The following is a 23,705-nucleotide window of genomic DNA, read 5'->3' on the forward strand; positions in this document are numbered from 1 at the left end:
ATCTTGCTCAACATACATTATCACACAACAACGCTAAAGTCCACTCTCTCGTCCTCGTAGGAGTCGATGTTGCCCATCTGTGCCGCAACTCGGGTCAGTGTCTGGACGCAGGAAACGTTCACTACTGCCACTGCCAGATCGGATACACTGGAAGTTACTGTGAGGAGCAGGTGGATGAATGCACCCCGAATCCCTGCCAGAACGGAGCCACCTGTACTGACTTTTTAGGCGGATATACCTGCAAGGTAACATAGTAAAAACTGTTGTTTGAACTTTAATGTCAAATGCTGCTGAAATATGTATTTAGAAATCATGTCTCAGTATTTTTTGTCGTATTAAACAGAGTGCATCAGGTCTAAATATGCTTGTGATTTAACTTTTAACTAAGCAGAATTTAGTTTTTCCCTGTTGACATCAGCCTAATCATGCCATTTCTTCTAATTTAATGTTGGTTTAAATTGCAAATTGGGTCTTAAATGTCACTCTACTTGGCATTTTCAGAGGTCTCATTACTTTATCTTATTTTATCACCTTGTTTTACATGTTTTTAAATCTCAAACCTCAAATTTAATTCATGAATTAGTTCAAATGTATGGGCGTACAGCAGCTGAAACAGCATCAGGCTCCTAATGAAGAGGCCCGTTTATAAATAGAAGACAAACAGATTGGTTATGTTAATCTCCCCCGGAATAAAGGATCTGCTGGCCTTGGCAGGATGGAGGCCAGAAAACAGCCAGGTAAACAAAAAACATCTTTGTTTCATGTCAGACATTGATTCAACTTTCCCCTATCTCCTCCCTCTGCCTTCTTTTCTTCCTGCTTCTCGGCCTCTTCTTCTTCTCTCTCAGTGCATGCCAGGATACGTGGGGACCAACTGCTCCGACGAGATCAATGAATGTTTCTCCCAGCCGTGCCAGAACGGGGGCACCTGCATTGACCTGATCAATACCTACAAATGCTCCTGTCCCCGGGGAACCCAAGGTCAGTGGACCCCACGCACACTCCTCCACACCACTCCGCCTCTCCATCCTCTCCTCCTTGTCTCCACACTTCATTAATTAGGGCTTAACAGCAGCCAGGGCTCATGTCTGAAAACTCCTCCTCCCGTCTTGCCTCCATCCCTTCCTCTACTTGTCAAATACGCCATCGATTTTTCTCTCAGACATGAAGGGGAGTGTGTGTTGTAGGTCAGTCCAAAGTGCCAGTGGAGTTGGGTGTTTCCCAAAAAAAGCCAACAAGTTTGATCAAGAAACTAAAGATAATGTCAGAGGCTTTGACAGGAAGTTAAGGGGAAATCTTTTTGGAGATTTTCTTTTTTCACCAGATTTAGAATTTGTATCATTCAGTATCTTATAAAAAAATATTATCTGAACTTTTTGACAATGATATGAGTTAGAAGCAGATGTAGCATCACTTTATCACAGATTCAAAGCTGCAGAATCTATTCTATAACTAAAACTGACACTACTTGTCCCTCCTCCCCTGCCGTACCTCCCTCAGGTGTGCACTGCGAGATCAACATCGACGACTGCAACCCCTTCACTGACCCGGTCACCAATGAGCCCAAGTGTTTCAACAAGGGGAAGTGTGTGGATCGAGTGGGAGGCTACCACTGCACCTGCCCCGCAGGATACGTGGGGGAGCGCTGCGAGGGCGACGTCAACGAGTGTCTCTCCAACCCCTGCGACCCGCGGGGCACGCACAGCTGCATCCAGCTCACCAACAACTACCGCTGCGAGTGTCGCACCGGATACACAGGTAAACAGGCAGTCAGGGTTGAAACTGGTCAGCCATTTTGAGTCAGCTCTGAGAAGGAGGGATACATTTGTTAATGTGTGCTGCTGCTGCTGCTGGTGGTGATTTGTTTAGATTTCTAGTGCATTTCTGGGTATTTCTTGAGTTCTTACATGAGATTTTCCTGTATTGGTTTCATCCATTTTTTATTTTTTTATTTATGTCCTTTGGTTGGTTTGATATTGAGCAGTACAACTAAATTTGAACTAAAATAGAGCTGAATCTGTTGATTGTTTAGGTTAATGTGATTTGTTAGATTTTTTTAACTGGTGCATGCGAACACATTTTAGTGGCCCAAATAAGGAAATGAGAAAATTGTCAACATATTTATTAGTAATGAAAGTTGTAAGAAGTTTCTTTCCACCCTAAAATGAAGTCATTGTAGGAAATGTGACGACATTTTTGCAACAATTGCAGGTCAGCGCTGTGACACAGTGTTTGACGGATGTAAAGGAAAGCCATGTCGGAATGGAGGGACGTGTGCTGTCGCCAGTAACACCCCACATGGCTTCATCTGCAAATGTCCTCCTGTGAGTACCAAAACATCATTATTATTATTATTATTATTATTATTATTATTATTGACTGTGAGGTCAGAGTGCTTACCACTGAGCCCCATGCCACCCTGTCAATAAACATCTCTAACTTCCTCTAGAGCCTGTAGAAATCATTGAATCAGAGGTTTTTGCTATTTTCTCATGTTTTGTCCTCTTCCTACAGGGCTTTACCAGCTCCACGTGTGAATATGACACCGAGGTCTGCGGCAGCCTCCACTGCCGCAATGGAGGCACCTGCATCTCCGGCCACAAGAGTCCCAAGTGTCTCTGCACGCCCTCCTTCACTGGGCCTGAGTGCCAGTATCCCACCGACAGCCCCTGTAATTCCAACCCCTGCTACAACGGTGGCACGTGTGAATACTTGTCTGAGGCGCCGTTCTACCACTGCGTCTGCCCCAAAAACTTCAATGGCCTCCAGTGTTTCATCCTGGATTACGATTTCCCGGGAGGTTTTGGCCACGACATCCCTGTGCCGCCGGAGGTGGAGGTCAGCTGTGACATCCCGCAGTGCGAGGAAGCAAAGCACAACAAGTTCTGCGACGTGCGGTGCAACAACCACGAGTGCGGCTGGGACAACGGCGACTGCTCGCTCAACTTTAACGACCCATGGAAGAACTGCTCCGCCTCGCTGCAGTGCTGGAGATACTTCAATGATGGAAAGTGTGACTCTCAGTGTGACAACGCTGGATGTCTTTACGATGGGTTCGACTGCCAGAATCTGGAAGGACAGTGCAAGTGAGTGTGGTGTTTGTATCAATAAATATGACAAGGGTCAAGTTTGGGATGTACAAGATCAGCTAGTCGATTAAACGTTGATAACCTCACTAGTCAGCACCAGGAATACTAATCGGTTTAACGTCTGACTTAACCTATTTTATTTCAGTCCGCTGTATGACCAGTACTGCAAGGACCACTACGCTGATGGCCACTGTGACCAGGGCTGCAACAACGCTGAGTGCGAGTGGGACGGCTTGGACTGTGCCAACAACATGCCCGAGAAGCTTGCCGTGGGCCAGCTGGTCCTGGTGGTCCACATCACCCCCGAGCAGCTCCTCAACAACTCCTTCGGCTTCCTGCGCGAGCTGAGCCGCGTCCTCCGCACCAACGTGATATTCAGGAAGGACCCCAAAGGCGAGACGATGGTGTACCCGTACTACGGGAACGAACACGAGCTGAAGAAGTATAACGTCAAGCGCTCGGTGGATGCGTGGTCCGAGGTGCCTGGAAAGGTGCTGAGCGTGGTGAAGAGGAGCCTGTATGATGCGGCAGGAGAGAGCAGGAGGATGAGGAGGGAGCTGGATCACCTGCAGATCAAAGGGTGAGCAAACATATAGAAAACTCATTAACTATAGAGACATTTTCAAGGATTCAGTGGGTTAAGCAGGTTTTCACCATGGAGCATACCATTAACTTTGGTTGTGTTTCTCTTCTCTCAACAGTTCAGTCGTCCACTTGGAGGTAGACAACCGTCAGTGCATCCAGCAGTCCTCTGAGTGTTTCCAGAGCACCAATGACGCTGCAGCTTTCCTCGGGGCTTTGGCCTCCAGTGGCAAACTGGACGTTCCCTACACCATTGAAGCTGTTTATAGTGAGTACATCGCATACAAATCTGCATGAATCAAGGAAAATGTTTACTGGTTTCCATCGGTCCATTAGACTGAATGTCAAATCATGTGTCTTCCCATGAAAGATAAAATTCAATGATGAATTGATCAAACAAGTGTTGTCTTTGTAGTTAGTAGAAACATCAGTGAGCCACATGTTGAACCGCCTCACGTGTTTCTTCATCCTGATGAATCTGGGCACGGCGGTTTATTCTGAGTCGATTTCACAAATCTACCCTGCTGCCAGAAATAATCACTAGACCACCAAATGTGTTTTTATCCACCACTGAAACTAGTTACAAACAAATGCAGTTTTAGTTACGCTTGAGTAGGGCTGCAACTAACAAACCTCTGTTTGTTTGTTGGTTGGTTTTTATGGGCAGGATATCACAAAAACTACAAAAGATATTTCCACGAAACTTGGGTGGAGGATGGGTCTCAGCCCAGAATAGACCCTGTTAACTTGTGGTGTGGATCTGGATCAGGACATTGTTGTTAGTTTTTCAGGGGATAATGCATGGATCTTGATGGAAAAGATCAGGTGTATTAAGGTGACTGGTATCTATGAGTGAGTACAGTCTGATACGGATCCTCATTAAAAATCAGTTACTTCTTCAGTTTTTCTACAACACAATGGAGATTGTGATTCCATCTGCATTGTTTTGTCCTAGAGGTTGACTTTTACAGATGTGCTGAGTTTATATAATGGTTCAGCAGTTATGGGGGGTTTCGAATCGAAATTTAGGGCTGTCAAGTTTGATATTGGGTTAGGCTTGATTGATCATCAAATTCTCATATCTAAGAAGCTGGAACCAGCAAATGTTTGACATTTTGTTTGAAAAATGACTGAAACAATTTATCAATTTTCAAAACAGTTGCAGTTGGTATTTAATTTTCTTTTGATCAACTACAACTGTCACAGCTCAGCTTGAGCAAGAAAACCGCAGTGCTTCGCTGTCTGTATGTTGTTTTAAAGAAAGATGACCTCGAGGCTGCCACACATGCAGTGAGGAAGGGAAGTTGCAAACTATTTAGAGTGGACTAACGTATTGGTGGTTTCAGAATTGGTGGGATTTGTTGATGAATATTTCCAGCCTGCATCAACATCAAACAATAATGTAACTCTGATGCAGATTGGATTTTCTCTCTGACAGTTACAGAACTCAAACAAGTTCAAAGAGTCTCGTAATTGATTTTCATGCAAGTGGAAACGAAAGCTGCCAAGAATGGAAACCACAACTGAAAGATTTTGCATCTTGATTACTAGGGTTATAGTCAGGTTGATTAATTGTGATGTAAAATAAATGTGATTTGTAGTTAAAAGGCTAAAATGTGCAAAACTCCTGGTTTGATCATTGCTCTTGCGTCCACACATAAACACACACTTGGATAAGACACGTGCTCTTCCACACACACTCAAACTGAAAGTGCCCTCTGGTCGGGTCCTAACCCTAGCGCTCTTTGATTGTGTATTTGTTATGCAGCGGTGAACAAATGCAATTGTGAATCTCATGGCCTAAACAATCAATCGTTCCCTCAGAGTGTAAATCCACTGGCTTCAGGCACCAAAATGGTTAATTGCCGCAAATCAACTCATCCAGCCCCCTACTCACACTATATAACTCTCTATCTCGCTTCCTCTCATAGACATGTACACATATACGTCCACAGATAACACACTCGCACACACACACACACACACACACGCACGCACACGCACTTCATCCCACAGTGTGAGGGGCTGCTGCAACCTTCACCTCGCTGAATGTAATACCAGGACTTAATGCATCTCTAAGGGTTTAGGTTGGGGGAGTTTATCATTTCAAAATCGTTAGTGGAAAAAAAAGAGAAGGGGAAAAATTGATCGGGAGTGTGCTAGAAGTTGGGAGTCTTTGTTATCTTGAAAATCCTAATAAATCCTTCGTCTTTACAGCTTAAAGCGCGTGCAGTAATTTGAAGTTCATTAATCCCCCTCCTTTTTTTCTCTTAAAGAAGAAATGGTAAAGTTGTCTCTTGGTACCCTGGGTTGAAAAGGGAGAGAGGAGGTGGTGGTGTTCTTTTTTTCCCCTTTTCTCTTTTTTTTTTTATCACGCCCCATCCCTTTTTTTTTTCCTTTTTTGATGAAAAGTGGTTAGCAATTCTGATTATTACTGAATAGATAGTAGAAGCTAGCTTTACAAACGGTGAGGATCGTCAGTCAGTTTCTGGCGCTCGCTGCTGGTTGCGGTGTGTTCTGGTGTGGGAACCGTGGGGCGAAGAAGAGCCGGACTAGCTCTGCGCGAACACTCAGGCTGATCCTGGGTGTCCTGGTCTATCTTCTGCCGGTCCATGTCCGCTCCCCGGCCCATCTTGACCATGTTGTCCCTTTTCCTACCAGGCGGCGTCGACCCCGATCCTTCTAAGGACCTCTACCCGATCTACCTGGTCCTTGGCGGCATAGGGATACTGGCCTTTCTCGGAGTGGGGATGGTGGCTGCCCGAAAGCGCCGCCATGAGCATGGGCGCCTCTGGCTCCCCGAGGGCTTCAAGACCACAGAGACCAGCAAGAAGAAGAGACGTGAGCCTGTCGGAGAGGATTCAGTGGGATTAAAGTAAGTTTCAGTTTATTCGCTCGGTGTCATCTCAGTACGTGTTTCTTTGTGGGTCAGGTGAAGGGCCAGTTCTGAGGGACAAAATGGGTGTAACTGGTGATCAGATAAATTTGGGAAAGGGGGGTTTCGACTGGATCATTAATGATAATGATATAGCAGGTTTAGGTGCGCATTAATTGACTTGTTGGGGCAGGGGGGGTGGGGTATGGATTTAATCAATGCTTTTGTTTTTCGGCTGCACCATTAATGGTGAGTGGCTCGGATGAGATGGAAGCAGGAGAGTGCGAGGATTTTAACTGGGTTTTCTGCGTCTTCACAGGCCACTGAAAAACACCTCGGACATTTCACTCATGGATGTCACCCAGAATGACTGGGAAGAAGACGAACCTTCGGATGCCAAACGCTTCAGGGTAAGAAAACTAAAATATTACACGGCAATGGATATTTTAGATATGTAGGATTTTATTTATTTATTTATTTTTTACAACTTTTACAGCAATATCCTACAAAAATCTTAAAATGACCCGTATGGGATTTGAAAATAACTTTTTTGTGCTTTTTCAATATTTCTGAAGGCTTTGGTTAAATGATTTTACAAATTATTTAACATGAATTTCAATTTTCATTTAATGTGTGTTTTTTGTTATGTTGTGATTTGATTGGATTCAAGCCCAATTTGAGTCATCTAACTTCTTGCTGTCCCTGCTGCAGCAGTTTGACGAGCAGGCTATACTGGAGGGAGACGACCAGACGGACCACCGCCAGTGGACCCAGCAGCACCTGGACGCCGCCGACCTGCGCATCCCCTCCATTGCTCCCACTCCCCCTCAGGGCGAGATTGAGAACGACTGCATGGATGTCAATGTCCGGGGACCAGGTGGGTGACTTATCACTTACTTACTGTTGCCTTAGGGAGCTCTGAGCCAACGCATGTGGGCAGAATCAGCGGATTTTGGTCGCTTTTTATTCTGGATGACTTCATTGTCTTTATAAGCAACAATACATATTCCAAAAATGTTACAAACATATTAAATGTAATTGTTTCATAGCTGTAACTGAGTGAAAATATGTATGGAATCAGTTTTGTGAAGAAATTGTGATATATTCAAGACGACTAACGGTAAAAGAAAGAATAACTATATTAATGTTGCACAAAATAAGCTCCATTATTTCTGAATTTTCCTATAATCATTTTTTTCTTGTGACGTAGCAGATAGTTTTCTCTCTTTTACCTCTAAAAATGCTTCAAATATGAAAAAGCAAAAGTGCGCTCACAACTGATGTGCACAGTAATTTCCACAACTTTTAAGAATTTTAAGGGCTCACAAGCTTTAAAAGGTCGGGAATGACAGATTCAGCAGATTGACTCAACGTTTTGAAGGTAGCAAGGTGTGTGCGTGTGTGTGTTGGTGTGTGGGTGTGACTTGATTCACACATTTCACCTTTCTAGTGTTTGTATGTGTGTCTGGATTGATTCATGCCTTTTCTGAGTGAGCATTTCACATTTCTAGAGTGTGTGTGTGTGTGTGTGTGTGTGTGTGTGTAATCGCGCATGTAGGAGTTGCTAAAGCCCCATGTCCTCAGGGTAAAGGATCTTCTTCAAAGCAGCCAGCTGGAAGCCAGGCGCCTGGGGGGAAACACTGATTCCTGATCAGATTAATCATTTGACCAGTAATGGGCCTCTGTGTTTTTTATTTTCTATTCCTCATTATAAAAACAACGAAGGCATCGAATGCAAAAACCCAGTTTTGTAGTAAGTGCCAAATTCCCTGAAGAAAAGCCACGAGAAATCAAAGTAACGGGGTTAACAACTTGAGAGCACACTTTTTTCCCCGTCGTGGATCGATGCACTTGAATCGACCAAATCTGCGAGATCTGGGGCTTGCTATCCTTTTGAAGAGGAGAAAACCTATTCAAGTCGACTGACTGAGCTGCCTCTCACAGTTAGATATTAATGCTTCGTTTTTGCAGCAGCCTAGCTTTAGCGAGCCCCGGCCTCTATCCCCCCAGCTTCGCTTTCCTTCTGAAGCTTCTGCTGCGCCGGGGCCTTGATCAGAATCCATTATCGAAAGGAGAGAGCTGTAACGATTCAACCCAGGCAAAAGTGTCAAATCCACATTCGATTTGTTTGTTGCTTTGTTTTGATCTGCCCGCTGCTTTGAAGTGCAGCCTCCTGTCTTTTTTTGCAGCAGCCACTGGGCCTATGCTGTGCTGACCATGCAGTCTGTTACCTTCTTTCATAAACCCCTCCCCTCCTCTGTCCAGATGGATTCACACCGCTGATGATTGCGTCCTGCAGCGGGGGAGGTTTAGAAACGGGCAACAGCGAGGAAGAGGAGGACGCCTCTGCTAACGTGATCAATGACTTCATCTACCAGGGCGCAAACCTTCACAACCAGACTGACCGCACAGGTGAAACCGCTCTTCACCTGGCTGCCCGCTACGCTCGTTCTGACGCCGCCAAACGCCTGCTGGAGGCCAGCGCTGACGCCAACATCCAGGACAACATGGGCAGGACGCCTCTGCACGCTGCTGTGGCAGCTGATGCCCAGGGGGTGTTCCAGGTGGGTCCTCACATGCCAAAAATATTGTCATTAGGTGGTTTAGTTAAAGTATTTCTGAAATTAGGGATTAGTCCATTTAAGTGATTTATTAAGGCACAATTCCTTCTTCTCAAATGTCAGAATTGGACAATTTGAAGATGTCACTTTCAGCTCTGGGAAACTGAATTTTTCTTTACTATTTCTTGACAATGCATGGACTAAATTAATTGTTCAATTCACAGTCAGTCGTTAATTGCAGCCCTAAAAGTGTAGTTTTTTAAATAATCTGTATACTAAGGTTTCCACAATACCAGAATTTGTATTTTTCAATGCAATACTAGTATAAAAAACAATACTGAACTGTTCTTTTGATACCACGGCATAAAGAAAACGTTCTATAGGCGCACACAATGGTATAAGTTGTTCCTTTTATTTTAAATTAACAACCTGCACACGGTTCTAGTAAGTCATTTATAGGTGATAAAGAAAACGTCACTGAACACAAACAACACATTTGTAATAATGGTATTATCTGTGCACCTGTAGGTTGAAAATCTTAATTATAGATCTGTTTAATCTAATAGCTTTGGCACTTTTAACACTATGAAATTATTATTTCAAATGTTTTGACTGACTTTTTTAATTGCAAAAACATGCATCCCATACACTATCAAATGCGAGTATTGTTTCATTTAAACCCATGGTCAAGAAAAGTATCAAGGAATCAATACTTTCCAAGAAAGAAAAGAAAGATTCAAGAAACTGTATTGTCTCTGTGCTGCTGTGCCAAAACAACAGTACACAATGAAAATACCATGGCACTCCCTGATATTTAAAAGAAACAATATTCAAAGAGCAATAAGGAAAGTGCAGTTGACAACCTCACTGTGTACCACTGCAGACCAGAATCACTAGAAGTTATAATTCCTTCAAATTACTCACAGGATAAATTGTACATTAATCAAAGATTTAAGCCAGCCCTTGAAGTATTAATGAAGTCATGTTTAAGTCAAAATGATTGACCTATTTTTGTGTGTTTCTGTAGATTCTGATAAGGAACCGTGCCACGGACTTGGATGCCCGCATGCATGATGGCACTACACCCCTGATCCTGGCTGCCAGGCTGGCGGTGGAGGGCATGGTGGAGGAGCTCATCAACTGTCACGCTGATGTCAATGCAATCGATGATTTTGGTAATATTTCATCATTAATATGAGCCTAAAAATCATTATGTTTTACGGCTGAATGTAGTCAAATGTTTAATCAAGAGAACACTTTAGATCTAATCACCCTGTTTTTGTCTCTTCAGGTAAATCAGCTCTACACTGGGCTGCGGCTGTAAATAACGTGGAAGCTGCAATTGTGCTTCTGAAGAATGGTGCCAACAAGGACATGCAAAACAACAAGGTAAAAAAAACAATCTGTGTCATCCCCCTCTTAGTTCTGTAAAACAATAGTGAAACATCTTTCCGCTTCGTGAATCTCTTAACATGTTGTCTCCTCTCTGTCTGCCTCAGGAGGAAACCCCTCTATTCTTGGCTGCCAGGGAAGGAAGCTACGAGACTGCCAAGGTCTTACTGGACCACTTTGCAAACAGAGAAATAACCGACCACATGGACCGGCTACCCAGAGACATTGCACAGGAGAGGATGCATCACGACATTGTGCGGCTGATGGACGAGTACAATCTGGTACGAAGTCCTCACATGCACGGAGGGTCTCTAAGCACCACGCTGTCTCCCCCTATCTGCTCGCCCAACGGCTACCTGAGCGGCATGAAGCAGCCCCAGCCTCAAGGTCAAGGCCAGGGCAAAAAGGCACGCAAGCCCAGCGCCAAGGGCATCGGCTGTAAGGATGGCAAAGACATGAAGGTGAAGAAGAAGAACTCACAGGACGGGAAGTCTGGGAACCTCCTGGACAGCTCAGCTGTTCTGTCACCAGTTGACTCTTTAGAGTCTCCACATGGATATGTCTCTGATGTGGCCTCACCGCCCATGATGACCTCACCCTTCCAGCAGTCACCATCTGTGGCCCTGAATCATCTGCAGGGTATGTCTGACCCACATCTTTCTGTGAACCACATGGTGATGCCAAACAAGCAGGAGCTGGCTCGGATGCAGTTTGACCCGCTGCCTCCACGTCTAACCCATCTGCCTGTGTCTGGCGCCGGCGGCCAGGGCGGCATGAACGGCCAGTGTGATTGGCTGTCAAGGATGCACGGCAGCATGAGCCAGCCAGGCCAGTTCAACCCCCTGAGAGGAGCTCCAGGTGGTCAGGGCGGTCTGCACCAGGCAGGGCAGCACGGGTTGATGACTTCCCTCCACAACGGCCACCCCACTGCCAGCCTGTCTCAGATGATGAACTACCAGGGGATCCAGAGCACCAGACTGGGTCCGCAGCCCCACATCATGCAGCAGCAGACTCAGCAGATGCAGCAGATGCAGAACCTGCAGCAGCTCCAACAGCAGCAGCAGCAGCAACAACAGAGCATCCAGCTGCAGCACCAGAACTCAAACACGACCAACAGCCAGAGCTTCATCAGTGGGGAGCTCAGTTCCCCGGAGCTCCAGCAGGGCACAGGCAACTCCAGCATGCCCATCCACACCATCCTGCCGCAGGAGACCCAGATAATGACCTCCACCATCAACCAATCAATGCCCAGCACTCAGTTCCTCACACCGCCCTCCCAGCACAGCTACTCGGGCCCCATGGACAACACCCCAAACCATCAGGTTCAGGTGCCCGACCACCCCTTTCTGACCCCCTCCCCCGGCTCCCCCGATCAGTGGTCCAGCTCGTCTCCTCATTCCAACATGTCCGACTGGTCAGAGGGCATTTCAAGTCCACCGACAAGCATGCAGTCTCAGATCGGACATATACCTGAACAGTTCAAATAAAAAGCTTGTATCTTTTACGCCCAGATGAGCTGCTGTATATTTTTTTATAAAAAAAAGAAAGCACTCTTTGTGGAAAAAATAGAAAAAGGGCAACGCTGTAAACAAGATTTTTTATACGCTTTTATACTAACAGCAACACCTGTGTTTCATCCATTCTTTTTTATTTATTAATGCCTTATTTATACGCATTGCCTGCTTACAGAAATTTCGGGGATCCATGGTGCTGGGTCGAACGCAGGACAGAGAAAGTCCTTTAGACCTTCTTTTCTTTTAGTATTTCTTTTCTGCAGTGAAGCCTCAGCATACACACTGGGTATTTATTTCCTTAAAGACTTTTAGTATTTGCCTTTTTTCATATGATTTCTCCATCTTTGTTTATATTTTGTTATTTTTTTGTATAATCTTGTTTATAAATAAACTCGTGATTAAGGGGCATTTTATGGAGCACATTTAAGTTTCAGTGTTATTTCAGTTTGTTGTAAGTGTGGGAAATATTCTAGTCAGTTGATGATAACACATGAGAACAGCTGTTTTCCACAATTTCCCCCTTTTAAATATCCTGCGATTGTTCTCACTAGTTGTCTTGAGTCAATGGAACAACATTATGTTGCGCCGCTAGATTTGATTGCCTTCGTATAGAGATGTGGTGGAGATGTGAAATGTTGTACAGTATACAGCCATCTTGGAGATTGGCGGTTAAAGCAGGCTTGAGTATCTGTTAGTCCTGTGCTGTTGGAGAACTGGCCCGTCGGCCACAGTGTATGTTGTTGTCCAGAGGGAAAAGGAAACTTCATGTCCCCTCTCCCTCCTATTAGTTTGAGCCTATGGCTGTGTTCTTCCTTTTGTAAATATGTTATGCATTTTTCCCTTGTAAGCAAGATTTTGTTTAAGAAATCTGATGTCTTAAGCATGCAATTTTGATAGGTCTCGCACCAGTCAACAGCCTCTAAAATGTCAAACAGAACAGAATATATATTTTGTATTTTACTGTCCCTTATGCATAAATAAATTTGAACTATATACGAATAGATACAATATATTGTTAGGAGGCATTTTTCTCATAAAAAGGGAAAATACATAAATATTGAGGTTTTATAAATTCATATTTATTTACTGTTCTGTTACACATAAAAATCCACTGAGGCAACTATTTGTGCATATTATAAATTGTTTGGTTACATTTTGACTGTTGGCTAAGTTCTCAGCTGTGTCCACTGCGATGCTTTTTGAGACGCTCCCTGGTATAGTTTGCAAAATGTTATAACTTAAAAAAAATATTAGGTTGTAGTGGAATTGTAATATCTGCAATATGTTTCTTTCCTTTCATAAAGTTATAATTTGCAAGAAATGTATTTCCCCTTTTCATTTTTAATCTGTAAAAATGTTTCTTGTCATAATAAAGGACACCTGTGTGTCTTGAATTTATGAGAACTGTCTTGTATTTCTTTAAATTACAGCTGAAGATCTTTAATGATGAGTATCGCCTCAAAACACTGCATGAAACAATGGGATTAGCTCAATAATGATAGATCTAGTGTGATAACCACATTTCTTTGATAGTTCTGGATAAAAAAGTAATTTTTAATTTGTCTTTAGATTTTTAAGTTGAAGATAAAAGTGACCTTTCTCTTCATATAATGATGAGTTTCATTGATTCATCTTATATTTGCTGAAGAGGCCATGTACAAATATCTTACCTCGTATGTCTCCCTCTAGTGGTGGTAATTACTACCTGTGACTATCATAACGCACCCAACTACAGAAGTGTATTGTGTCTGCAGCTCATGAAAACAGGACAAAACTAAACAAAGCAATCTTTGCATGATTCATGGAGGAATTAAAATGCTAAAAGTGCTCAGGGCAAAAACTTAGATACTGGTCCCAAATATTCTTCAGTTCCTAATTGCTTCTGTGCACAGACTTTCTACAATGGAGCACAACCTGGCCCAATGTTTGCTGAGTGGTCATTTGATTGAACACATAAGCTATGCAATGTGTGAGCACAAAACTGATGCTGTTTTGACATAGTGGCCCTCTTCAATATATGGCCTCAAGATCCGGTAATTAATTGAAGCTTTTTGAAACCCATTAATTTACCATTTTTTTCTCACAAAGGATCAGAATCTTCTACGTCGGATACGACGTAGGATATTCTGTATATATTTCTTTTATATCATTATAAGCTGAATATCTTCGGGTTTTGCAATATTGCTGGGACCACATAAGACATTTGAAGTAGTAATCTTGTGATAGACAGTTCACAGTTTTAAGGCATTTTTAGACCAAATTGCTGATTAATTAAGTGAGAAAATCACTGTCAGATTAATTCAAAACAATTTCTCAATAAAATTAGCACAAATCAGTTGACAGCCAAAGACCTCTGGTCAAATGCAGGTTCTGCCTTGCATATCGCAGATTAAAGGAGCACTATGTAGTTTTGGGGAAGAAATTTTAGTCGAAAGAGAAAGATCTTCATTGACTATTTTTTTTAATGCCTAAACAAACTGAACAAACAAACTGACCTTAAAGTACAACACAATTTCATACTGTTTTATTTTGATTATATTTGGCGGACCCTGCCACCTTTCTAGCTTCAAACAGTTATTTTCAATAAAGCTTGTTTATTGACTTACTGGAAAGATAAATGTTTCAGAGTGTGTATTATTACCTCATTAATATAATAAATATTAAAATTCTGAGTTTGAATTTCTTCTTCAAAACTACATAGTGCCTCTTTAAGATAATATCGTGGATGCTGACATTGTACAGTTTTGTTGTACGCCTTATTGTCAGTGTGTTATTAAAGTTGTGGTGAGTTTTCTGGACCAGTTTGACTGGAATGGACAGTAACTCGCAGGAACTACGTCTCCCATGATGCAGCGGGAGTCGCATCGTTGAAGTTCAAAGTTCAAACATTACAGTAAAAATAGGGTACTCGCTGGCTGGCTGCCTGTCCGCTCGCTGGGAATTATAAACAACTACGGAACTAACCGGTTGCCACCGCACTGCAAACCCGCACAGGAACCCGAAAATGGCCCTCAGCTAATCGGCGCCTGCTCTTGCCCTGTTGTCGGCGGATTTACAGAACGACGGCTAGCTGGGTGCTAACGTTAGCACGCTAGCTTGCCAGGAGCACATAGCAACTGCTGCTAGCTAACGTCACTGGACTGGTACTCTTTACTGTCAAGGCTGCAGCTATGTTCGTCCAGGAGGAGAAGATATTCGCCGGGAAAGTGTTGAAAATCCACATCTGCACCATGGACGGCACGGAGTGGTTGGAGGAGGTCACGGAAGACACCACTGTTGAAAAACTAAAAGAGAAGTGCTTGAAACATGTAGGTTTGGGGCTTGTTTGTGTCTCCCTTGTTGCTTTTTCTGTCCTGTCACTCCTCTGCCTGGGGTGTTTGAGGTCCACCATGCCCTCTGTGTAAACTGTCAGTGTCGGTGTCACTGGCTTTGTATTTATAGCAACTGGGTAGACTCTGCTATTTATAATTTAGCAGGTTGGCTACCCCTCTCAAGCTAGCTAACAGTCCGACTATGCCCCTCTTCTGTTCCCAGGGACAAGCCACAGGGCTTTACTGCTTTGCTGGCCGTCTATTATTACACAGCCCATCTCACTTCTCCATCTATGGCCTCTATACCATGAGCTCCAGTGGTAGTCTAATGTTTGCTTCTCATGTCAGCTTGGGAAATGCAAAGATTCAGTGACATGTTTTGTCTAACATCAACACATTGGCACAGACATAATGATAAAAGCTGAAGTCTGAATGCCACCTCAACTAGTTGACTAACTGCCTTTTAAAGTAATAGTGCAGTCCATAAACCATTAAAACTAATAATTCTGTGATCCAGCTTCTTGAATGTGATATTTCACATTGTCTTTACTCCGCTATGACTCTAAACTGAATATCTTATCCAAACAAGACATTTGAGGATGTCACCTGGGCTTTGGGAAACACTATTCACATTTTCCCCATTTTCTGACATGTTATATACCCAACAACTAATTGATGGATCTAGAAAATTGTAATCAACAAAGAAAAAAAATTATACTTGCAGCCAATACCCTGATTCTGGCATCTTTAACATGAGCATTTACCACATCAGTGTCACTGTTGTTTAACATTTTGACTGAATAATTAGTTGGAAAAAGAATTGGCATTTACATGATGATGAAAACATTCAATAGTTGCATCCCCACTGTTGGCTGTTTCTTTCTGAGACGCTCTCCATTTTGCTTTGTTTACAGTATGTGCATGGAAGTCTAGAAGACCCCAAAACACTTACCCACCATAAGCTCATACACGCTGCTACAGAGAGAGTCCTCACTGACACTAAAACTGTCGCTGATGAAAATCTCAAAGATAAAGGTATGTAACACTATTTGATTCCTTATGAGATCATGACAATCCTACACTGTGTTCCATGAACTGACCGTGTTTCATTTATGTTATAGAAGTTTTGCTGCTCATTAAGAAAAGACCACCACCGACCCTTCCAAAGATGGCAGACGTTACTTCGGAAGAAAAGGTGAGCTTCACTGATGTTTGGTTTCATTAAAATTGCAAGCATTTCTTCCTCATTATGATTAAAATCTGCAGAACCAGCATCCGAGATGTGGTGTTCTTATCTTAATCTCTTCTTGTTCTTTATCCCGTTCGTCACAGAAGAAACAAGATAACAAGGCTCCAGACAAGGAAGCAATTTTGAAAGCCACCGCCAGCCTCTCCACGCGTCACACTGACCGCACCGTTACACAGCATAACATCAGAGATGTAAGGATCCTTGGAGGAATGGATTTATCTTTAATCTAACACGCAGATTCTGTGAATAAGAATAATTCAACCAGTTTAAATCATTCAAAACTTGATAATGTATTAAAGATGTTATGCATTTTCATTGTGTTCCAGTTTCAGACGGAGCTAAGAAAAATCCTGGTTTCTCTCATTGAAGTCGCCCAGAAGCTTCTTGCCTTGAACCCTGATGCTGTTGAACTCTTTAAAAAGGCCAATGGTAAAACTTGCAATCCCTTAAAACTATTTCCAAATCTATATCAATAGTCCTGCAGTTAGGAATGTTTAGATGGTAGAGGAATATATACAACCTTTTTATGATGAAGAGGGAGAAGATGTTTTTCTTGTCTAAATTAATCAGAAAGTGTATTTAATGCTAAAACTCTGACAAAATGAGATATGAGATATTTTATGTTCTAACTTAATGTTCTATTTAGTTTTTGCATTCGAGCTCAATGCAATTTGTTTTAGATATCTGAGTGATGTTTTGATATGTGTTGTTACCTGAAAGAAAAACTCCTGATGATAATTCTTGTAGACATTTCACACATGTAGCCCAAGCTGTAGTTTCTGTACTCTGATCTCTTTGTGTTTTTCTGTCTTTTAGCAATGTTGGATGAAGATGAAGAGGATCGGGTGGATGAAACGGCCCTTCAGCAGCTCACAGAGATGGGTTTCCCTGAGAGCAGAGCCATCAAAGCTCTTAGACTGAACCAGTAAGTCCGAGTTGGTTTAATAACAACTCGCTCACAGCATGAGACAAAGTGTTCGCAGTATGTCTGCAGCATTTATCCATTGTCAAATCAGCTGTAGTATAATCATCCTAGAAACCTTTTTTTCTCATCTCATCCTTTCGTTTTCTGCAGCATGTCAGTGACACAGGCAATGGAGTGGCTTATTGAGCACGTAGATGACCCCTCTGTAGATGCACCGCTGCCCGGCCAGGACTCTTCTGGGGCAGCAGGAGCCACAGCGGCCGCCACACCAGGCCCCTCAGCCTCAGCCTCTGGCCCTAACCTTCTCCGCAGCCTCTCCAGCCAGTCGAGCACGGACGAGAGCAGCAGGCAGGACGAGCTCACAGAGATCTTCAAGAGGATCCGCAGGAAACGGGAATTCAGACCGGACTCAAGAGTGGGTGGCTTTTTCCAGTTGGATCTTTCATACAGCACTTTGGCTAGCTTAGTTTTATAAAACTCATCTCGGAGCTCACACTTGCTTGGTGGAGGGCAGGGTTGCACTTACATATATTGACTGTAGTTGGCCTCTGTGTAGACACCTCAAGATTCTCATCTGATTCAGAGTGCTACGATGCAATAATAAGAGATAATAGATGCATCTTGATGCGGTGACTGCTTGCTGCTTTCAAAACAGTCTTACAAGCCCGGTCATACAAAATTATGAAAGGAATATCATAAAATCAAGAATTGGATTGAAATTTTCCGACTATTGCCTTTTCTGTAGTGAGACATAATCATTGAAGAGATAATCAAATGTCTTTACCCAGTCCTACCTCTGTGTATATTTGACTCTTTTGTCAGATGTCAACATTATGATGTGCCTGTACTGTCTACACTGTTATTCTATCCATGGAACTGGAACTGATGAATAGATGCAGCTCACTAGATACAGAGAATATTGAAACGTGCACTCATGAATATAAAGTGTAACTGCCTTGAGTTGTAAAGTCTTCATATCACTCGGCTCGTGGTCACAGTCTTCTCACTTCCCTGACTGTAGATCTCAATATACCGAGAAGGGGCGATATGGCTGAAAAATGTGTCACAAGAAATTGTTTCATTTCAGTCAGTATCAATGTTTACTGACCTATTTTTAAGGACCAGGAGAAAAAAAGTTTTGATTTAACCACTGATATGATTGCCTGTTTACAAGCCGGAGCATATTGTTATGTACTTAAATCCCTGCTCTCATTTAAAGTATTTAAGTGACACTATCAGACTTTTTACTGGATCATTTTCTTAGTGCTATTGATAAAGTATTAATCGCTGGTACATATATCAGGAACGCTGCTCCCCAGTATCTCCAGAAACAGAAAAGTGATCTTTTGCAAACACTTCTTCCACTGTAAACAATTGTTGTTTTTTTTCCTAAGGACACCTGCCTGCCTCTGTAGAGCTGTGACTGTATGTTGTTGTAATTAGACAGAGAAGTTCTCAAACTCAACACATAGTCTTTGTCTTTGTTTTTGCAGGCTGTCATCGCATTGATGGAGATGGGCTTTGATGAAAAGGAGGTGGTTGATGCTCTGAGGGTGAATAACAACCAACAAGATGCTGCGGTAGGTTTACACATCCAAGACAGCTGAGTTTGCGAGCAGAGAGCTAGTACTGAAAAAATACAGCAGTATCACATTAGAGAGGTAGCTGCTTTATTGGCCAACTGTTTGTGATGCTACTGACTTATCAGAGTCACTAGCAGGAAGATGATAAAGATTTATGTGGTACAACTTTGCTGAAGAAATCATAATGACTTGACTTAATCATTCCACTTTCTGTGTTTTGATGGCAGACATTTACACGGGCCATGTTTGGCCCAATAACACAACTTAAAACAATATTGGACATAACTGCATTGAGTATAGGGAATATTCATCAACAGAGTAAAAATCAAAATCAGTGCTGTGCCAAAAGAAATGTGGACACTGTTTTGTAGCTGATCCTGTACCCTGACCTCCATAAAGATAACAATGCATTTTTAGACGGGCAGGGAATTTGGTTTCTCACTGTTTCTCTCCGTCCTGCAGTGTGAGTGGTTGCTGGGAGACAGGAAACCTTCTCCAGAAGATATGGACAAAGGCATCGACACCAACAGCCCGCTGTTCCAAGCCATTCTGGAGAATCCAGTGGTCCAGTTGGGTCTAACCAACCCCAAGACTCTGCTAGGTAGAGTGATTTAGTAAATGCAATGAATTTGACAGACTGAATATATTTCACAGTGTGACATCTGAAGGCGCTTTCATACATGTAGTATGGTTCATTTTGTCCAGACCGAGAAAAGAAAGTGATTCATTATTGTATTTTACTTGACAAGCAGATACATACAGGACAAAGAAAAGAGGCATTTTGGACTGTTATATTATGGAGGAGTTGTTGAGTACAAGATAATGACCACACAGGTTTGGTTCTCACTCAGAGTAGGATACAGTCTTAACACGCCTTTGCTCTTCCTTATTTTCTGATGTACATATGTGTTACCATAGTTACTGGCTGATTTTTTTTGCATAAACATAGGCTATTGAGATTGGAAGACTACTTTCTTAAAGAGTTTGTAATCAGCAGATGGATGTAATAGCAATTTAGCTTTTGAATTAATGCTTAAGTCACTTCACTGTTACAAATTCTTGTGGTTGGTCCATTTTGCTTTCATGACACATGCGCACTGAGACCTCCACCTTTCCGGTTGAATGGTCCGCGCCATAGACGGTATAACAAATGGGCAGAGCTTCCAGGTGAAGTCAGTGCAGTCCCTTAAATGTGCATTCTTTCCAATGGCCAGCATGGGGCAAATTGACTGGTTTCAAAAAGAAGTCTGATTGTATGTAAGCTTATGAGAAAATGACCCTACTTCTCACTTGATTTATAAACTTAGTAAACTGTTTCCTAATGAGTTCATGGACTCAATCACTAGTTTCAAGTCTTCTTCTTGGGAAGCCAAAACAAGCCAGAACTAACAGGCAAACGCACCAGCATTTCTTTGGCGTGAAAGTACCCTGATAGAAAGTATCTTGACAGAATAGGCAAGACGATGTTTTAACATTTAAGGATATTATATACACCTCTGGTTTTATTGAATATATTTTTTGCATTGTGTGTGTGTGCAGCGTTTGAAGACATGCTGGAGAATCCTCTCAACAGCACCCAGTGGATGAACGACCCCGAGACCGGCCCTGTCATGCTCCAAATATCCAGAATCTTCCAGACCCTCAATCGCACATAGAGCCTCCTGGTGACCCCTCGTGTGACTGTGGCAGCTTGTGTGTACGTTTGACCATACTGGGATATGTATGTGTGTGAGTGTGTGTGTGTGTGTGTGTGTGTGTGTGTGTGTGTGTATGGATGTGTGGCAGAGACAGAAGTATTGTTTTTGCCTTGTAAAGACAAAGCCGGAGGAGTCAAAATTATGAATTAAGATGTTCTACATATAACTATTTATAACAGTACAGTAAAAACACTTATACAAAACAAATGTTAGCAGAAACATTATTATTACAGTAATAATAATAAAAATAAAAATGGAGATTTAGTATGTTGTTTTTACATTTTAATGAGAACAATTTATAGTTATGACAGACATGATTTATTTTATATAATTTCTCCATGTGCAAAAACGACATCAGACATCAATTTAATGTTTACACTTCAAAGAAAACTGTTTTTGTATGTTTTGCAATATTTAAATATCAATTACAGTTTTGTTTGTCATCAGTTGGTGAGTGTGTGGAAGAATTCTGTCAGTATCATTGTTTGTATTTCTTCCCCCTTTTGTCTCGTTTTTATCAAAAGAAACTGCTTGTAATCGAGAGGCTGGTGGTCAAAGTTGAGTGTTTGTTTGGCTAATTGAAAAATATGCTTTCAGACACATTTACCTCTCTCTCTCCATTCATGCCTGTGAGGTCACTGTAAGTCAGTCTCAGTTTAAAAGGGGGAACATTTGTCCTGGAGCCACTTCGAGAATATTTATTTGACGTTCTGCCTTTTTAGACGAAAGCTGTACACTAAACTGTTTGTGTCTTAGTCATGTTTTTACAAGAAAACTATATATTAGGCCTGTGTGTTTGTTGTCAATGTGCTCTTGAATGTCATATTATCATCTTGCGCTCATTTAGCACTTGTTCACCTCTATGAATATCACTCACTGCAGCACTGAGGAAGTTAAAAGAAGGGTTTCTGTATCGTCTCAAGAGGCTGTAGTGGGATGTTAAATGAAGCTGAGCCTAATCAAAAGGGGTTTGCCTTTTCAACCTTTACTTTGAATGGTGAAGTTACCCTTCACGTTGCGAAGGTGCGAGCATCTTCATACACAAAAAGAAATAATAGAATTTGAGGCGCAACCAGTGTTGATCTTTTGGTTGACTTTTCTTTTTTTGTTTTCTTTTGAGAGCAATGAACATTTATGCTGTCAAACCAAACCAAAATGTCACTATATAACCTGCCTTGTCATTAGTTGTACCCATTGAAAAAACCCCTGTATTTCTGTGCAATAGCAAGGACTTCTGTTGACCTGTAAAGAATTATATTTGATTTGAGTGTTAGAGATGTGTGAACTGCAAATGGGTAGCGTGTTACACAATATTAGCCTTTGCATTGAGTACTTAAAATCTCCAGCTACGAGAAGGTGAACATGGCCTCTCCTGGTTGTACCGAGAGTTAAAAACAATATGGAGGGTGGTGTGTTTTGCCAAGCTTTTGAGTGTTTTTATTCAATATTTAAAAATGTGGTATTGATGTGACTTTCTGCTCAGGGAGGCTGAGATTGTTTTTCTAAACCCGTTGTCATGGCAAACCTCTGCTCACCCCCTTTCTAGTTTGGCATCTGAAAATGGCTTTAACTAATCTGTGTAGAACTTTGCTTATGAATAAGAACACCACAAGACATGGTTTCAAAAATGCAATATTTGAAAATATTTAAATGTTTTTAGAGAGAAGTGTCTGTTTGAACTATGTATTATTACATTATTTATATCGAAGCCAAACTCGTAACTTGTTCTTATTTATAACATTTTTAGTAAACCTCGGAGCTAATCTACAAATGTGAAAAAAAAATTAACGATTCAGATGTTTTTACAAACCATTAAACAAAATTGCTTATGGACTGGTAGGTCACAGTGTGGTTCAAAGTAGTGCAACATGTTTGAGTGAAGGAGGATTTCCACACGCTTCTCTGGTAGCCTCTCTGCTTACTTTCTGAACTGTAGTGGACCTTCATCATGGCCACAGTGACCAGCTGTCTCACCAGCTCCATGCTTTGCACCGGTATGCATGACAAAACTGTCTATCTTGACACAAACGTTGGGAGATTGTACGTTTAAAGATAAAAGGTCCACAGAAAACGGAGACAACATGTCTTGGCAAACCGTCAACAGGAACAGAACAAAACAAACTATTGCTTAGGCACACAGAAGAATTGTTGGTTATTGTTTTTACTCAGCTTCCATGCAGGACTGTCCCAGATTAACAACCTATGCAATATACTCTCACAGTCTGTTCATTCAAACAGCCTCACGGCGACTGGCATCTAAATCACTATTGCATTAAAGTTATTTTTTGTGGCTGTAATCTTTGGAATCTGTGTTTTTCTTTTAAGATCCCCTCCACACATACTGTATATTAGACATACATAAAATGTGTCTTTTGAGTGTCTAAAATGGTTGATGCAGGGAAACTTAAAACAATCACTGCTTTAAAAATCTTAAAAATGTCACCTATTCCTTCTTCCTCGTAATATGTAAAAAATGTATACTGTCAGCAGATGAATGTGAAGAGTCTTCTGATGTCAAATTCTGCACATACAACATTGTCCAGAGTGAAGCTCAATCATTCAACTGTAGGATCAAGAACCAATTTCTGACTGGTGAGGAACTTAATCTGCCAAAAATCTACACTCCCATGTTTAAAAGTGGGTCGTTTTGGAGCCAGGAAAAGCTTATAGGGGACATTTTGGCATGTCAAGGTTAGAAAGGCACAGATATAATACAATTAATGATGGCTGAATTCCTTTTATCTGTTTCAGTTACCGGATCCTGTTATTAATGTTTTGGTGAGTGCTCTGAAAAGGCACACTGCATTGTTTACACATACATATGCATACCTTAATCAGTGTGTATTTGGAGTGCAAAACACAAACAGGTTGGATTGATTCTCTGGTAGTGTTTGAATTATGAGAGATGAAGTATGCGTGAGAGGAGG

At 42.0% G+C, this 23,705-nt stretch overlaps 2 protein-coding genes across 4 annotated transcripts in view; both read left to right on the plus strand.

Annotated features, from left to right (window-relative positions):
- The window catches only part of notch1b (notch receptor 1b), a 41,983-nt gene extending 28,572 nt beyond the window's left edge, over window positions 1-13,411 (plus strand). Inside the window, exons 21-34 of one of the 2 annotated variants that reach the window (XM_084359794.1) lie at window positions 61-245; window positions 849-981; window positions 1,501-1,758; window positions 2,212-2,324; window positions 2,515-3,086; window positions 3,235-3,669; window positions 3,791-3,939; window positions 6,333-6,546; window positions 6,866-6,956; window positions 7,258-7,423; window positions 8,812-9,110; window positions 10,135-10,282; window positions 10,399-10,496; window positions 10,607-13,411. In XM_084359794.1, the coding sequence (XP_084215920.1) occupies window positions 61-245; window positions 849-981; window positions 1,501-1,758; window positions 2,212-2,324; window positions 2,515-3,086; window positions 3,235-3,669; window positions 3,791-3,939; window positions 6,333-6,546; window positions 6,866-6,956; window positions 7,258-7,423; window positions 8,812-9,110; window positions 10,135-10,282; window positions 10,399-10,496; window positions 10,607-11,986 (4,241 nt within the window). In that variant the 3' untranslated portion in view covers window positions 11,987-13,411. The remainder of the gene's footprint in view (window positions 1-60; window positions 246-848; window positions 982-1,500; window positions 1,759-2,211; window positions 2,325-2,514; window positions 3,087-3,234; window positions 3,670-3,790; window positions 3,940-6,332; window positions 6,547-6,865; window positions 6,957-7,257; window positions 7,424-8,811; window positions 9,111-10,134; window positions 10,283-10,398; window positions 10,497-10,606) is intronic. The other variant, XM_084359795.1, reaches the window with a different exon arrangement.
- A 1,487-nt stretch (window positions 13,412-14,898) lies between these two features.
- Window positions 14,899-23,075, plus strand: ubac1 (UBA domain containing 1). Of its 2 annotated transcripts, none has more exons than XM_084360509.1 (10): window positions 14,899-15,321; window positions 16,239-16,359; window positions 16,446-16,519; window positions 16,657-16,764; window positions 16,900-17,002; window positions 17,390-17,498; window positions 17,649-17,913; window positions 18,992-19,078; window positions 19,544-19,682; window positions 20,621-23,075. In XM_084360509.1, exons 1-10 carry the CDS (start codon window positions 15,184-15,186, stop codon window positions 20,734-20,736), a joined length of 1,260 nt encoding a protein of 419 aa, XP_084216635.1. In that variant the 5' UTR covers window positions 14,899-15,183; the 3' UTR covers window positions 20,737-23,075. The 2 variants fall into 2 exon arrangements, with proteins under 2 accessions (XP_084216635.1, XP_084216636.1); XM_084360510.1 differs by having other exon boundaries at window positions 16,660-16,764.
- Window positions 23,076-23,705: the final 630 nt, after the last annotated feature.

This window comes from Pagrus pagrus (genome assembly GCF_965226575.1).
Source record: "Pagrus pagrus genome assembly, chromosome: 8".
NCBI classification, from domain to species: domain Eukaryota; kingdom Metazoa; phylum Chordata; class Actinopteri; order Spariformes; family Sparidae; genus Pagrus; species Pagrus pagrus.